The 17,196-nt window shown below is 38.7% G+C and overlaps 1 protein-coding gene across 1 annotated transcript in view; it reads left to right on the top strand.

Annotated features, from left to right (window-relative positions):
• NBAS (NBAS subunit of NRZ tethering complex) overlaps positions 1 to 17,196 on the top strand; it is a 427,776-nt gene that overhangs the window by 199,494 nt on the left and 211,086 nt on the right. The window contains exons 29-31 of the mRNA XM_062208974.1: positions 5,310 to 5,412; positions 8,872 to 9,101; positions 15,265 to 15,377. Coding sequence (XP_062064958.1) covers positions 5,310 to 5,412; positions 8,872 to 9,101; positions 15,265 to 15,377 — 446 coding nt within the window. The remainder of the gene's footprint in view (positions 1 to 5,309; positions 5,413 to 8,871; positions 9,102 to 15,264; positions 15,378 to 17,196) is intronic.

Below are 17,196 nucleotides of genomic sequence, written 5' to 3'. Positions count from 1 at the left end.
CATCAGAAATTACTACAAGGACTTGTATGCCAGCAAACAGGGAAATCTATCAGAAATGGATAGATTCCTGGACACATACAACCTACCTAAATTGAGCCCGGAAGACATAGAAAACCTAAACAGACCTATAACTGAGATAAAAATTGAAACAGTAATAAAGGCCCTCCCAGCAAAGAAAAGCCCAGGACCAGATGGATTCACTGCTGAATTATACCAGACATTTAGAGAAGAACTAACTCCAATTCTTCTCAAACTATTCAGAACAATCAAAAAAGAGGGAATCCTCCCAAATTCTTTCTATGAATCCACCATCACCTTAATTCCTAAGCCGGAAAAAGATGCAGCATTGAAAGAGAATTACAGACCAATATCCCTGATGAACATAGATGCAAAAATACTCAATAAAATTCTGGCCAACAGAATGCAACAACACATCAGAAAGATCATCCACCCAGACCAAGTGGGATTTATCCCTGGTATGCAGGGATGGTTCAGCGTTCGCAAAACAATCAACGTGATACACCACATTAACAGACTGCAGAAGAAAAACCATATGATTCTCTCAATAGACGCAGAGAAAGCATTTGATAAAATACATCACCCTTTCATGATGAAAACTCTAAGCAAACTGGGTATGCAAGGAACATTCCTCAATACAATCAAAGTAATTTATGAAAAACCCACGGCCAGCATCCTATTGAATGGGGAAATGTTGGAAGCATTTCCACTGAGATCTGGTACCAGACAGGGATGCCCACTCTCACCACTGCTATTCAATATAGTTCTGGAAGTTTTAGCCAGAGCTATTAGGCAAGAAAAAGAAATTAAAAGGATACAAATTGGGAAGGAAGAACTCAAACAATCCCTCTTTGCAGATGATATGATTATTTAGGGGACCCAAAGAACTCTACTAAGAGACTACTGGAGCTCATCGAAGAGTTTGGCAAAGTAGCAGGATATAAAATCAATGCACAAAAATCAACAGCCTTTATATCCTGGAAAATATCAGGATATAAAATCAATTCACAAAAATCAACAGCCTTTTTTTTCACAGGTAATGCCACGGCTGAGGAAGAACTTCTAAAATCAATCGCATTCACAATAGCTACAAAAACAATCAAATACCTTGGAATAAACTTAACCAAGGATGTTAAAGATCTCTACGATGAAAACTACAAAACCTTACAGAAAGAAATAGAAGAGGTTACCAAAAAATGGAGAAATCTTCCATGCTCATGGATTGGAAGAATCAACATCATCAAAATATGCATTCTCCCAAAAGCAATTTATACATTCAGTGCAATACCAATCAAGATACCAAAGACCTTCTTCTCAGATCTGGAAAAAATGATGCTGAAATTCATATGGAGACACAGGAGATCTCGAATAGCCAAAGCAATCTTGTACAACAAAAACAAAGCCGGAGGCATCACAATACCAGATTTCAGGACATACTACAGGGCAGTTGTTATGAAAACAGCATGGTACTGGTACAGAAACAGGTGGATAGACCAATGGAACAGAATAGAAACACTAGGAATCAACCCAAACATCTACAGCCAACTTATGTTTGATCAAGGATCTAAAACCAATCCCTGGAGTGAGGACAGTCTATTCAATAAATGGTGCTGGGAAAATTGGATTTCCACGTGTAGAAGCTTGAACCAAGACCCCTACCTTTCACCTTACACAAAAATTCACTCAACATGGATTAAAGACTTAAATCTATGACCCGACACCATTAAATTATTAGAGAGTATTGGAGAAACCCTGCAAGATATAGGTACAGGCAAAGACTTCTTGGAAAATACCCCAGAAGCACAGGCAGTCAAAGCCAAAATTAACTATTGGGATTGCCTCAAATTGAGAAGTTTCTGTACTTCAAAAGAAACTGTCAGGAAAGTGAAGAGGCAACTGACAGAACGGGAAAAAATATTTGCAAACTATACTACAGATAAAGGGGTAATAACCAGAATCTACAAAGAAATCAAGAAAATCCACAACAACAAAACAAACAACCCACTTAAGAGATGGGCCAAGGACCTCAATAGACATTTTTTGAAAGAGGAAATCCAAATGGCCAACAGACACATGAAAAAATGTTCAAGATCACTAGCAATCAGAGAAATGCAAATCAAAACCACAATGAGGTTTCGCCTCACCCCGGTGAGAATGGCTCACATTCAGAAATCTACCAACAATAGATGCTGGAGAGGATGTGGGGAAAAAGGGACACTAACCCACTGTTGGTGGGAATGCAAACTGGTGAAGCCACTATGGAAGTCTGTCTGGAGATTCCTCAGAAACCTGAACATAACCCTACCATACAACCCAGCCATCCCACTCCTTGGAATTTACCCAAAGGAAATTAATTTGGCAAACAAAAAAGCCATCTGCACGTTAATGTTTATTGCAGCTCAATTCACAATAGCTAAGACCTGGAACCAACCCAAATGCCCATCAACAGTAGACTGGATAAAGAAATTATGGGACATGTACTCTATAGAATACTATACAGCAGTAAGAAACAGTGAAACCTGGTCATTTGCAACAAGATGGAGCAATCTGGAAAACATCATGCTGAGTGAATTAAGCCCGTCTCTAAGGGACAAATAACATATGTTTTACCTGATCAGTGACAACTAACTGAGCACCAAGGGGGAAACCTGTTGAAGTAAATGGACACTATGAGAAACAGTGACCTGATCAGCTCTTGTCCTGACTCTAGATGTACAATGTAAATCTTTATCCATTTTAGTATTTTTTTTTTTTTGTTCTAGCACTAGTGGTTGAACTCTGTAATTAACACACAGTTATTCTTAGGATTTTAAATTTTACCTCAAAAATGATCCCTGTTAGGAATTTGGAAAATATTATGCTGAGTGAAATAAGCCAGTCCCAAAGGGACAAATATCATATGTTCTCCCTGATCAGTGACAACTAACCGAGCACCAAAAAGGAAACCTGTTAAATTGAAATGAATACTATGAGAAACGGTGACTTGATCAGCCCTTGCCCTGTTGATGAACAACTTAATACGTTAACCCTCTTAGTATTTTTTTTGTTCTACTTAATACTTTTGGTTGAATACTGTAATCAATACACAGTTATTATTAAGTGTTGAAACTTAACTGAAAAGTGATCGCTGTTAAATATAAGAGTGGGAATAAGAGAGGGAAGAGATGTGCAATTTGGGACATGCTCAAGCTGACTTGCCCCAAACGGTAGAGTTAGAAACATACCAGGGGATTCCAATTCAATGCCATCAAGGTGGCATGTACCAGTGCTGTCTCACTAGTCCAAGTGATCAATTTCTGTTCACAGTTGATCGTAATGATAGGACTAAGATCCAAAAGGATCACATAAATAAGACTGGTGGCTGCAAATACTAATGGATAGATTAAAAATGGAGAGAACAATCCAACATGGGAAGCGAGATACACAGCAGACTCATAGAATGGCAGATGTCCTAAACAGCACTCTGGCCTCAGAATCAGCCCTTAAGGCATGTGGATCCAGCTGAAAAGCCCATGAGAGCATTTCAGGCATGGAAAGCCAAGACAGTCTGGCAAAAAAAAAAAAAAAATCTAAATGAAAAATCTCTGCGAGTGAGATCCCAGTGGAAAAAACAGGTCATCAAAGAAGGAGGTACCTTTCTCTGAAGAGAGGAGAGAACTTCCACTTTGACTACGACCTTGTCTAAATATGATCAGAGTTGGTGAACTTAAAAGGCTTCCATAGCTTTGGCAACTCGTGATAAGAGCCTAGGGTGATTACTGATGCCATAAACAAGAATGTCAACTTGTTAAGTCAATAACAGGAGTCACTGTGCACTTACTCCTCATGTAGGATCTCTGTCCTAATGTGCTTGCTGTACATTGTGATTTAATGCTATAACTAGTACTCCAACAGTATTTTTTACTTTATGTTTCTATTTGGATGTAAACTGTTGAAATCTTTACTCAATATATGCTAAATTGATCTTGTGTATATAAAGAGAATTGAAAATGACTCTTGATGTGAATGGAAGGGTGGAGGGAGCGGGAAAGGGGAGGGTTTCGGGTGGGAGGGAAGTTATGGGGGGGGGGGAGCCATTATAGTCCATAAGCTGTACTTTGGAAATTTATATTCATTAAATAAATGTTTAAAAAAAAGCGGGGGGAATCTAATATTTAGATGAATAAATACATTCTTAGTCCATTTTGGTAATTGAGTTTATTTTTATATTTGAAACTGTCTTGCTTCAGTGTTTGTGCTTTTTCAAATTTCATCTCATTGATTCCTGACAGTGTTGAGGTAGGCTTTAAGTATTAGTGAAAGGGAAATTTGGTTATGTTACGTGACTTACTCACAGTCATACTACCAATGTGTGACCGTGGATGACTTTGTTAACAAAATCTCATCCCCTGGTACAGGAAAATGTGACCATTAATTCCCTAGCTCTGTTACTGTGGAAATCAACATCAAATAGCTTTTCATCCCTTGGGTGGCATAGACCTCTCTGCTGTGTGAAACTGATTTTATGGGTAAATTGTCACTGATGTGGACAAACCATAATTGAGCAAGAAATATCTTGTAATGTTTTAGTTTTGAGAATGTTGCTCGTGTGTTCTTTGAGAGGATTTTGAGAACTCTGCCTATGGAACTGTTGGAAGATATTGTCTCTTTGGGGCCATGAAATTCCTTCCCAAGGCAGACATGGCCATATGTCCTGGTCCTGACTGCTCTGTGAAACTCTGTCTCTGCATCTGGGCTGTCACTGAGAAGAGCACTCCTGGTGGCTCTGTTAAGTTGCTTTGTGTACTGCTGCTGGTACTTTCACTGCAAGCCACAACTGTTGCTGCCCCCCTGGTAGCCTTGGTTCCTGTCCTCCAGACTGATGTCAAGTGTGGCCTGTGCTTGCCTGATGGGTCCAAAGGATCAGTGTAAGTTAAGAAGGCCCCCTGTTGGGTTTGCAGAATGGTGCAGGTGGAATTTGAAACCGACCTCTAACTCCAAGTGCTGTCTCTTTTTTTTTCCAAGCTCCTTCATCTTCTGTGCTTTGTTTTGTGTTACAAATCCACAGCTTGTTTACCTTTCCATTCCCATTGGATGCTGTTCCATCTTTATGTCTGAGCAGCCTAGGACAGAACTATTTTGGTAGTATCTCTATTATTGATGCACAACCGCTCAACTTTTTACCTGTATTGCTAGTCCAAGTTCTCCCCTCCCCCCAGGTAATTCAAATGCAATATATGGTATATAGAATGATGATACCAGTTGTATTCATGAGTTGTTTTCTTCTGCTGCTCCTCTTTTTTTCTTTCTAGGCAGCCTCCTGTCAGTGAATCTCATTGGAGAACCTTGCTGCAAGACATGCTAACCATGCAGCAGAACGTGTACACTTGTCTGGATTCCGATGCTTGCTATGAGGTAACCACAGATGTCAACTGGTACCTTTTAATTTATGAATTTTGGTTGTTAGGGTTTTTTGGGTACCAGGGAGGTGGCCAGTAGCTGCATTATAAATAATACTCTTTAATAATATCTGATCATTGACTAGTGCTTTATATTTTAGTACTTTCATACTTGCTTTTTTTCTTTCCTGTGTTTGTTTATTGTAAACCATCTGTTTGGTGGTTTGATCCTAGAAAAGTCTGATCACACTTGACCATACTCATTTGCATTACTTTTGGTGGTCACTAAAACTTATTTAATGTACCAGACAAAAAGACTTTTAAATCTGTCCTGTGTTCATTTCTACGATACATTTTCCTCTCCACAGCCCTTTCTGGCCTGTGTGAGTTAAAGTATTCTTCTAACGACAAATCTTTTCATGACATTCTTCTTATAATTTGTTGCTTGTTCCATGAAAATAATCAGAAAGTCCCAACACTTCTTAGCCAGTCTTTAAAACCCATATCTGATTCCTGCCTCCCTGTCTGCTCCTGCCCTGTTGGCCTCCACCATGTCCTCTGTGCTCTAGTACATTCCATTACATCTGCTGTGAATCTGCCACCCGGAATGCTCTCCCGTGGTTCTGTGACTTTGATACTTTATTCCCCTTGCCTGTCATGTGTGTCCTTTTCCTTTATTTTGAAATTCCTGATAAATTTTCAGGACCCTACTCTCTAATTATGCCCTGTTGGATACCTTCCTTTGACCTTTCATGCAGCTTGCCTCACTATAGCCTTCCTTCAGGAAGCAATTTTTGTTTGATGTCTTTGTTTCTTCCATTTGATAATGAACTCTGAGGTAGGAATTAACATTTCTTGTTACTCTTCATCGTCTCAGGTGCGTATTATAATGTCTGGAATATAAACAATACTTAAGACATTGTTGTTAATTGACTAGGAGAATTATCATTTTGAAGATATATATTTTAACAAAAAATTACTCACATTTTATATGGATAAGGGATCCAACCAATTCATTTTTAATGAAATGCAGTATAAAAGAGATTTCTCATTTTAATTTTCTGGTTAAATAAGCTGGACACAAAATCATATAGAGTATTTCTTGTGTCACTTTGTTCAGCTTTTATAAAGCGTGACTTGTTGATAAATGAGAGTTGTAAAAATAGGTTAAATTGTTTAGTTTATAATTGAAGGCAATTTTAACAGAAGAGCATTAGTATCGACCATTGAGAAATGAATGGATTTGTATTTAAATTTCAGATTTTTAAATGCTTGAATGACCGCATGGTTCATATTGGTGGTTGCAGTCTTAGACCATATAAACTGCCAGTTACTTCTTCCCCTTTTCCATCTAAAGCAAAACTTGAGATCAATTTCACAAGAAAATAATCTTGTATGCACTTGAGGTCTAAAACCTAAGAGTCATTTGAAAATGACTGTAAAATGAAGCAGGATTTATACCTTATAGTAGCATTATTGTGGTACTTGCTTTTTTCTGACTGTGATTTCGCTAAAGATTTTTTAAAAATGGCAATAAATATGTTATTCTTGAGCTAGCTTTTGTGTAGAACAGTGCATCATAACAACTGGATATATTACATTTAGAAACATATTGTAGTATTTTCTGTTAGGCAGTGATTTTTTAGTGACTACTGTCCATGCTTATTGCTTGTTGAGAAATTACTTGAAAGCACGACAGTCTTGAAAAGATTATACAAGTTTGTAGTATAAATTAGACAAACTTAAAGTTTTAAATGATGTTTTATATCTTTTAAACTATGCTATATTGTCTTACTGACATTTAGCTATTAGGTTTTGCTGCTCCTGGAAAATAATTTGGAAGCTTGGTAGCATAGCTTTTACAATGTCAGATAGACACTTAGATACAGCCTGTAAAATGGAAATCTATATTGTTCATTTTAGCAAAACCTTTTTAAGTGTTAGGGTGAGTAAATTGTATTTTTCAATAGCTTTTATGCTTACTTGAATAAACCAGAAAATTTGGAGGAAGTGTTATGTGTAAGTCATTTGGGTTAGACATAGAGTAAGCCATTTTCATCTGTGAGATATAAGGGATGGGGTTGCTCATTGATGATTTGCTTTCTGTCACACTGTCTGTTGTGTAGCAGGTTCCTCTTAGTGCTTTTTTCCCTGTCAGAAATCTCCATGAAGGCCTTTCTAAAAATGTTTCCTGTAGGAAGCACAGATATAAAGAATTGAAAGAAAGAGATTCTATAAAATTGGATGATCTTCCTAATTATAATGAAACTCTTTTTTTTTTTTTTTTGGACAGGCAGAGTGGATAGTGAGAGAGAGAGACAGAGAGAAAGGTCTTCCTTTTTGCCGTTGGTTCACCCTCCAATGGCCGCTGTGGCCGGCTCATCACGCCGATCTGAAGCCAGGAGCCAGGTGCTTCTCCTGGTCTCCCATGCGGGTGCAGGGCCCAAAGACTTGGGCCATCCTCCACTGCCTTCCCGGGCCATAGCAGAGAGCTTGCCTGAAAGAGGGGCAACCGGGATAGAATCCGGCACCCCGACCGGGACTAGAACCCGGTGTGCCGGCGCCGCAAGGTGGAGGATTAGCCTGTTAAGCCACGGCACCGGCCATGAAACTCTTTTTTCTCCATGGAGTCTTTTTATTTATTTATTTATTTATTTATTTATTTTTTCATTTGTTCTCTCTGCTGTTCTATCTAACTGTGGAGTGCTTGGAAAGGACATTCCTGGGAAATTTCTTTTACTAATTATGGATAACATTTCTAGTAAAGGTTTAAAAGGACTGTTTTAATATTTTTTCTAGAGTAAATATATAAATAATCCCCATTATAGAAATAATTTTATATTCATTGATGCTGTTAGTTACCTGGTATAGTACAAAGATATTTGCATGAATACCTTCTATGAGTGTCTCTTGTTTTATTTAAATAATTTTTGATATGCAGGTTGGGAAAAATTTCACCATTATACGATATGTTTTAATTTTTGTGACTAGGTATATGTATAACATTTGTAGCTTTAAGTTCAGATTGTTTAAGCAGTTATGAATTGTATGTATTACATTCAAAGAGTTTCTTTTAAATATTTGAAATAATTACAGATATTTTCAGCAGAGTGGGTCCTGTTGAGGGTGGAATAGTGTGCCTAATAGGTTCTGTTTTAGTGAATATAAATTTCGGATAATCAATGATGCTCCGATTTTCATTGCAACACATTAAAATATTGTGCCTTTTTGGGTTCTGTGAAATTATTCTTTTTTTCCTGAAAGGTGATTTATATAATTAAGGTGAAATTCTCAAAAGTTAACATTAACCATTTTCAAGTGTATTGTTCATTGTCATTTAGTTTATTCACAGTGTTTTGTGACCACCACTTCTAGGATAGGTGTGTTTTCAATTCATTTTATTTGCATTTCAGGCTTGCATGTTTTTGAGGACTGAATGGCTCCTCTTTCACTAATTCCAGTGTATTTTTTGCAGATTTTTACTGAAAGCCTTCTGTGTTCCAGCCGTCTTGAGAATATCCACCTGGCTGGGCAGATGATGCACTGCAGTGCTGGTTCTGTCAGCCCTGTAGTTGGTGTGGCCCCTAAAGGGAAACCCCAGTACAGGGTCAGTTACCAAAAAAGCATTGACTTGGTTTTGGCTGCCAGCAGAGAGTACTTCAATTCTTCCACCAACCTCACTGATAGCTGCATGGATTTGGCCAGGTAGGCTAATGCTGTCACCTTCCATAAGAGGAGAGAGAGGGTCCAGTGTTAGTTTATTCTCTACAAAATATATCATCATGAGTACAGATTGACTATGCTCTGTGAGCACTGTTATTTGTTTCCTGAATATAGAAATACATGAAAACTGTTTATGTTGTAAATACCTATCAATTTCCTCTTGCTTCTTTTTCTCTAGCATGTTTTCCCACAGTCATTTTTGTGGATATCTGTAAGACTGTGGTATTTTTCTTCCATTCAAAGAGATTCATGTGATTTCATATAAATTCAAGTTCTGGAAATTTTCAGCATGTATGGGTGGGTGTCTTGTGTGCTTTGCATGGCTTCTGCTGTGTTTGGAGTCGGGGGCCTGAGGAATGACAGAACTCAGAAGTCCTCCCAGGTTTAAATTTCTGGAGTATCAGTTCAGTTCCTCTGTTGGCTTTTATTGCTATTTTAATCTACTCCTCTCATTTAACACTACAAAGATGTGTTCATCATCTCAGTTCTCATAAATTAGGTATGCAAAATTGCATTGATTTTTTTTCCTAGAAGACTTTATTCATTATTTAAAGTTAGTTTTTATAAATTTAAATTTTATAAAAAGAGTCCAATGAATTATTAGTCAGGAAGTAAAATCTGTATTATTCTGTGCTAAAGAATTTGAAAACTTCAGAAAGACAACCTTACTTCAGTGTTTTAGAAGCTGAAATGTGGGTAGGTGCATTTTCCCTCTCTCCCTTGCCCTCTGGCCAGTGTGCTGATGTGGCTCTCTCTTGCTGTTGTCCATTCTCTTTTGTAGTCTCTCCTACTCCTGTATGTCTTTCTCTTTTAATGCATCTTTGGAAGTATGAGTCTGTTTTGCATTTCTCTGTCTGAGATCTCCTTCCAGCCCCTGTTCTCAGAGCTGAGCTGATCGCCGTTCATTTCTGCACTTTATTTGATGGTGAATTGTCATTCTGTGTTTAAAGAAAATAATAAGATACTTTGAGCCTAATCATTCATGTACTGTTTATTTTGCTGATATAATTGTATATAATTTTGCAGAATTGAGACACTGAATACATTTTAACACACTTTTTTCAGTTATTACGTTAATATAAACATCTGCAACCTTTTCATATGCTTTATAATATGAATGATTATACTAGTTTTGTCTAATCTTTGGTTGCATATATTAGTTTCTAGTTCCTCAATTTCCGTTGTTTGAGAAGCATTAGAATGTCAAGGTGAAGAAAGTAGCTTCTAGAGCCAAGTGCCAGTCTTGGTCAGCTAATGGTCATGACTTTGGACCAGTCATCAAGACGTCAGTGTGAAGACCTATGAAATGTGATAGTAACTTGGTCTGTAAAACAGGTAGAACTCTACCTTTTTGTATAGATGCTGCAGGGTACAAATTCTAGATCAAGGGGTAAGCATGTGTATTGAAAATGTTACCAGTTTATTTCCAATTAGTAGGACATTTCAAGTGTCCTTCTTGCAATAAGTTGTTAGTCATGCCAACACCTTTTGAACAACACCTTTTGATACCTATTTCAAGCACTTATTTTTGTTATGGGGTGTTCATCTTTTTCAAACTGACTTTTAATGGCTTTTATTTTCTGTCATAAGGGACATTTTCCCTTTGCCTGTCTGAAATTTTTTTAAGCATGAGGTAGTCACAGGTTTTTTTTTTTAAAGATTTATTTATTTATTTGAAAGGCAGAGTTACAGAAAAGGAGAGGAAGAGAGAGAGAGGGTGAGGGAGGTCTTCTATCTGCTGGTTCACTCCCCAGATTGCTGCAATTACTGGAACTGTGCCGATCCACAGCCAGGAGCCAGGAGCTTCTTCCAGGTCTCCCACACGGGTGCAGGGGCCCAGGGATTTGGGCCACCTTCTACTGCTTTCCCAGGCCATAAGAGAGCCAAATTGGAAGTGGAGCAACCCGGACTCAAACCGGTGCCCATATAGGATGCCGGCACTGCAGGTGGTAGTTTTACCTGCTATTCCACAGCACTGGCCCCTTTTTTTAAAAGTTATTTATTTATTTAACTTAAAACATGTATTTGACAGAACAGCAGGGAGAGGAACCGAGAGCTAAAGGCACACACACACACACACAGATCTTCTGTCCTCTGGTTTACTCCTCAAATGCCCACAACAGCTATGGCTAGGCCATGTCAAAGCCAAAAGCTTGAAACTGCATCCAGGTTTCCCATTTGGGTGGCATGGACCAAGGATGCACATTACCAAGTAGCTGGACCAGAAGTAGAGGTGAGATTCATTCCTAGGCACTCCTATATAGGATGTGGGTATCCCGAGTAGTGGCTTAACCTGTGCCATATGGCCCACCTGCCCTCCAGAAATGTTTTAGCTGTGTCTCTCAGTTTTTATTGTACTGTCATGCACCACCACATTGTGATGTTTTTGTTTGACAACAAACTGCATGTAATACAGTGGTCCCAAAAGATTCTAATGGAGCCAAAAAGTTCCTACTGCCTGGCAACAGGCTAGTGCTTTTAATGTCAGTGCAACACAGTAACCATGTGTTTGTGGTGATGGGGGGGTAATCAGCCTGCTGCACTGGCCCTTGTGTAGAAACACAGCATGTTCTGTGCACCAGGTGTGTTTAGGCTGTGCTCTCTGTGTGTGTGTACAATGTTAACTTCATGATATTCACACAATGATGTCATCTCACGATGTATTTCTTAGGACCTACACTCTTGTTAAGTGACACATGCCTATTTATGATTTATGTTTTTTAATTGGTGCTCAGAAAGTTTTGAAAAATGGCATTATCGGCCAGTGCCGCGGCTCACTTGGCTAATCCTCCGCCTGTGGTGCCAGCACCACGGGTTCTAGTCCCGGTTGGGGCACCGGATTCTGTCCCGGTAGCTCCTCTTCCATTCCAGCTCTCTACTGTGGCCCGGGAAGGCAGTGGAGAATGGCCCAAGTGCTTGGACCCTGCACCTGCATGGGAGACCAGGAGGAAGCACCTTGCTGCTGGCTTCGAATCGGCGCAGCACACCAGCCTTAGCGGCTACTTGTGGGGTGAACCAATGGAAGGAATAACTTTCTCTCTGTCTAACTCTGCCTGTCCAAAAAAAAAAAAAAAAAAAGGCATTATTCTTTTCTCTTAATTTATTTTGTGTCAGCCTTTGTGAAACCTTTAATTCTCAAGACCATTACAGTATTTCTTCATGTTGTCTTATAGTCCTTTAAATTTTTTTATATTGAAATGTTAGCCTCATTTAAAGATAATTTTATTGTAAAGAGTGTGGTAGCCATTGAGATTTACTATCTGCCCCCAAATGATTAGTAGTAGTTTCAGCTCCAGCTAAACTTAAAAGTAACACTCTTGTCCCAGTGATAATGTATCTCAGAAACAATCATGTTTTCTTAAGCCATGTTATTGCTTTGACAGAGTTGTTTAGAGTAGTTACTGAATCTCTTTTTTTTTTTTCCCAAGGAATCCCATTTTTAGTTCAAATGATGCAAATATCACAACTTGGAGTTGTGTCTGACCTAAATCTTTTTGGCAGGTGATTCTCAGGGATCTTTTTTTTTTTTTTTTTTTTTTTTTTTGACAAGAGAGGGAGAAGCAGGGAGATCTTCCATCTGCTGGTTCATTCCCCAAATGGCTGCAACATCCAGAACGGATGGTCTCCCACACGGGTGGCAGGGACCCAAGTCCTTGGGCCATCTTTTGTGGCTTTCCAAGGAGTGTTAGCAGGGAGCTAAATGTCAATGCCAGCTTTGTAAGTGACTGCCTAATTGTTGAAAACATTACTTACTAGGTAGTTTTTTTTTAATTTAATAATAATTATCCAAAACAATAAATATCTAAACAGTGCAGAGGTTATGTACTGACAATAAGTCTCACTCCTCCTTCTAAGTTCCTGGCTTATTCCTCAGTTAATTTTAAATTAGTTTATTTTGTATCCTTTCATATAATTTATTTTATGCTTTTCTTTCTTAAATAGCAAGTAATTATGAATACGTCTCTGTACCTTGCTTTTTTTCTCTTATTTTTTATTTCAGAGCTTTTTCCTTAAGAGTACGTATCTGCCCCATTCCTTTTTGTTTGTAGAGTATTTCATTGTTTGACTTTTATAGAATTTATTTAAAAGCTTCATATTTGGTATGTTTTCTTTCATTTAAGAAACACAATGCTAGTGAACATCCACAATTTTTTTGTCTTTGAATGTGTGTGAACTTATTTGTTCTGTAAATTCCCAAACTAGAATTCCTAGATTCAGAAGCAAATGCCTTTAAGATTTTCATGGAAATCACTCTCCAAATGCCCACAACAGCTATGGCTAGGCCAGGTCAAAGCCAAAAGCTTGAAACTGCATCCAGGTTTCCCATTTGGGTGGCACAGACCCAGACCTTTTGTGCTTGAGCCAGCAGTATTTGTGGGGCTCAACTGATCTAAATCCTACAAGCTTGCAAGAGTGAAGTCAGTCTGAGAGATGCTATTCAGGGGCCTTGATACCTTCATCTGTGCTATCAGCATTCTTTAGCTCTTTATGGACTGATCTCTGTCTTTCTAGTCTGTGTCCCAGTGTTCCTCAGTATCAAGAAAATAAATTTTTAAAAATAAGTTTATTTTGGCCGGCGCCATAGCTTAACAGGCTAATCCTCCGCCTTGTGGCGCCGGCACACCGGGTTCTAGTCCCGCTTGGGGCGCCAGATTCTATCCTGGTTGCCCCTCTTCCAGGCCAGCTCTCTGCTATGGCCCGGGAAGGCAGTGGAGGATGGTCCAAGTGCTTGGGCCCTGCACCCGCATGGGAGACCAGGAAAAGAACCTGGTTCCTGGCTTCGGATCAGCACAATGCGCCGGCCGCAGCGGCCATTGGAGGGTGAACCAACGGCAAAAAGGAAGACCTTTCTCTCTGTCTCTCTCTCTCACTATCCACTCTGCCTGTCAAAAAAAAAAAGATTAAAAAAAAAAGTTTATTTATTATTTATTTGAAAGGCAGAGTTGCAGAGAGAAGGAGAGAGAGAGAAGAGGAAGAGAGAGATCCATCTTCCATTGTCCCAACCCCCAGTTCACTCTCCAAATGACTGCCATGGTCAGGGCTGGGCCAGGTCAAAGCCAAGAGCCTGGAACTCCATCCAGGTCTCCCACATGAGTGGTAAGGGTCTAAGCGCATGGGCCATCTTCCACTGCTTTCCCAGGTGCATCAGCAGGATGCTGGATTGAAAGTGGATCAGCCAAGGACTTGAACCAGCAATCACGTAGGATGCTAGTATTGCAGGTGGTGGCTTAATCCATTGGGCCACGATGCTCGCTCCAAGAAAATAACTTAACTCACTAAACTATCTGTTAAGTGCATTTTGTCTGGATTTTTGAAAATTTGCTTAAAATACAGGGTATCACACATACTTAGATTAGCAAATATGCATTTCTCCTTTATGGTCAGAAAAATCTTGTGCAGTTTCTTTAGTCATTTCTTGTTTCTTTTTGTATACCAAATTGTGACCAAATCAATACATTCCTGTTTTTCTTTTTTTTTCTTTTTTTTTTTTAGAAGGGAAACTAGAAATTTTCTGAATCCTTTTATGCGTTTTAATGTAATCAATACCTTTCTGGCCTTGCATTTGGCTTCCTTCCCTAGATAGCAGCTGATGTTGTTTGTCCACCTTACAGGGTTTTTGTGAGGAGCAAGTAAGATAACAGCATCAGGGGCTGGTGCTGTGGAGTAGCAGGTAAAGCCGCCGCCTGCAGTGCCGGCATCCCATATGGGCGCCAGTTCAACTCTCAGCTTTTCCACTTCTGATCCAGCTCTCTGCTAGGGTCTGGGAAAGCAGTAGAAGATGGTCCAAGTCCTTAGGCTCCTGCATTGGCATGGGAGACCTGGAAGAGGCTCCTGGCTCCTGACTTCAGATTGGCCCAACTCCAGTCATTGTAGCCAATTGGAGAGTGAACCAGCTGACAGAAGACCCCCCCTCCACCGCCTCCCTGCCTCCCTGCCTCCCTGCCTCTCCTTCTCTCTCTGTGTAACTCTGACTTTCAAATAAATCTTTAAAAAAAAAAAAAACACACAGCTAACAGCACCAGCAGAATTATGTCAGGGATGTAGTATGCATTCAATAAATATACGTTGTATCACATGTTAAATATAGAAAGGTAACTTGGCTGGACATATATTACTTCCTCTTTAAAAACATAATTTCTCTCAGGTGTTGTTTACAGCTGATGACAGACAGACCCTCTGCTATTCAAGAGGAGCTAGATCTTATCCAGGCCCTTGGCTGTCTCGAAGAATTCGGGGTAAAGATCCTGCCTTTGCAAGGTGAGTTTTCTACTTGGTAGTAACTTATTTTGTACTGATTTAATTGTGTTCCTTTTTAGTTTTTAAGCTAAATAATAATTGATTGTTTAATCCATTAGCAATATATCCCACTCCCTGACCCCATTTTTCAAAAGAAATATGAAGTAGAAACCCAAAAGAAAAAATGAAGCCAACATTTCACCATAAATTTATTTTTTGAAGTTTACATTTGTAACATTTCAAAAAATCACATTAGTAACAGAGCAGTGAGGTATTGGATAGAAACAAAAATCAACATTGATGATTATGAATATGAGTTTGATTTACATCAGTTTGGTGTACATATTATTTTTGTATTTTGTTTTAATTATGTATAATTTTTATGCTTGTCTCAGAATATTCACAATTAAATTTTTTTCTTTTTAAATAAGCCACAGTAATTCTTGCCCAGCTTCCTGCTCATTTGTCGTCATCTGTGTTCCTAACTCTGGACATGTTTGGAACTAAGGGTGAGGAAGGTGGCTATGACTGGTTCCTTTCCTTTCTGTGTTTTGGTAATTTTCCACCACAGTTGTCTTTCCTTTTTTTTTTCTTTTCTCTATTTCCTAGTCAGATCATGATGGCCTGTTATAAGTTCCTTGGTGTCTTTGTCTCTGTAGTGTCTAGAGTGGATGGATCTCAGAGAGTTTGAGCCAGTACGGAGATGGTCAAGTTTTCAATTGTTTCATTGAAAGTTAGACTTCTGCTTCTCAGATAAATATATTAGACTTGAAAAAAGTGATATTATCATCACCTTGAATATTATTATTTGCAAATTTATACACAATTATAAGCATTTGTAAAGCAACTACAGGTACTGTGATTGTTAAATCACTAGAAAATTCTGTTTAGTTGTACTATACATACGATGTTTTTAGGCTCAAAGCATTTTTTAAAAAATTTTTTATTTAATGAATGCATTTTTACATAGATACAGCTTTAGGAATACAGTTGTTCTTTCCCCCAATCCCTGCCCTCCCCCCAGCTCCCATCCCATCTCCCTCTTCCTCTCCCACCTCCTTCCTCATTATGGTTTATTTTTATTATGACTTTTTATACAGAGGACCAACTCCATGCTAATCATACATCAACAATTTGTACCCATGCACACATACAATGTATAGAGTACAGTTTGGGGAAAGAATTTGCAGTTGATTTTCGTATTACAATTCAATAGGGACAGAGGTCCTACATGGGGGAGCAAGTGCACAGTGACTGCTGTGTTCCTTTAACAATTAACGCTTTCAAAGCATCTTAAAGTTGTGAAATTTAACCAGTTACTGAAAAGCATGTTTGATTTATCCTCAGATGTCTTAGACCATTAATTCCTTTCCCCTCAAATGTTTATTTAATTTCTGTTTTTAGTCAGGGGATAATCCAGAACACACTTGTGTGTATTTTGGCTATTTATGTAATTCTAGCAGATTGATATAAAATAATTTTTATAGTCCCTCAAGTACTATTGAAGTTTGAAATATTAAATTGGTTTAATTTTTATATTAAAAATTAATATATACTGATTTTTGAGAAATATTTATTTGACAGGCAGATTGACAGAGAAAGGGAGAGACACAGAGAGAAAAAAAAGTGATTGATTGATCTTCCAGCTGTTGTTTCACTTCCTAAATGGCCACAATGACTGGGGCTGGGCCAGGCTGAAACCAGGAGTAAAGAACTCCATCTGGGTCTCCCACAAGGGTGGCAGGGACCCAAGTACTTGAGCCATCTTCTGCTGGTTTCTTGGGTGCAGTGTCTGGGAGCTGGGTTGAAAGTGTAGCATCTGGGACTTGAACCTGTGCTC

The sequence above is a fragment of the Lepus europaeus genome, chromosome 13 (genome assembly GCF_033115175.1).
Source record: "Lepus europaeus isolate LE1 chromosome 13, mLepTim1.pri, whole genome shotgun sequence".
NCBI lineage: Eukaryota > Metazoa > Chordata > Mammalia > Lagomorpha > Leporidae > Lepus > Lepus europaeus.
This window is presented reverse-complemented; position numbering and strand designations above follow the sequence as displayed.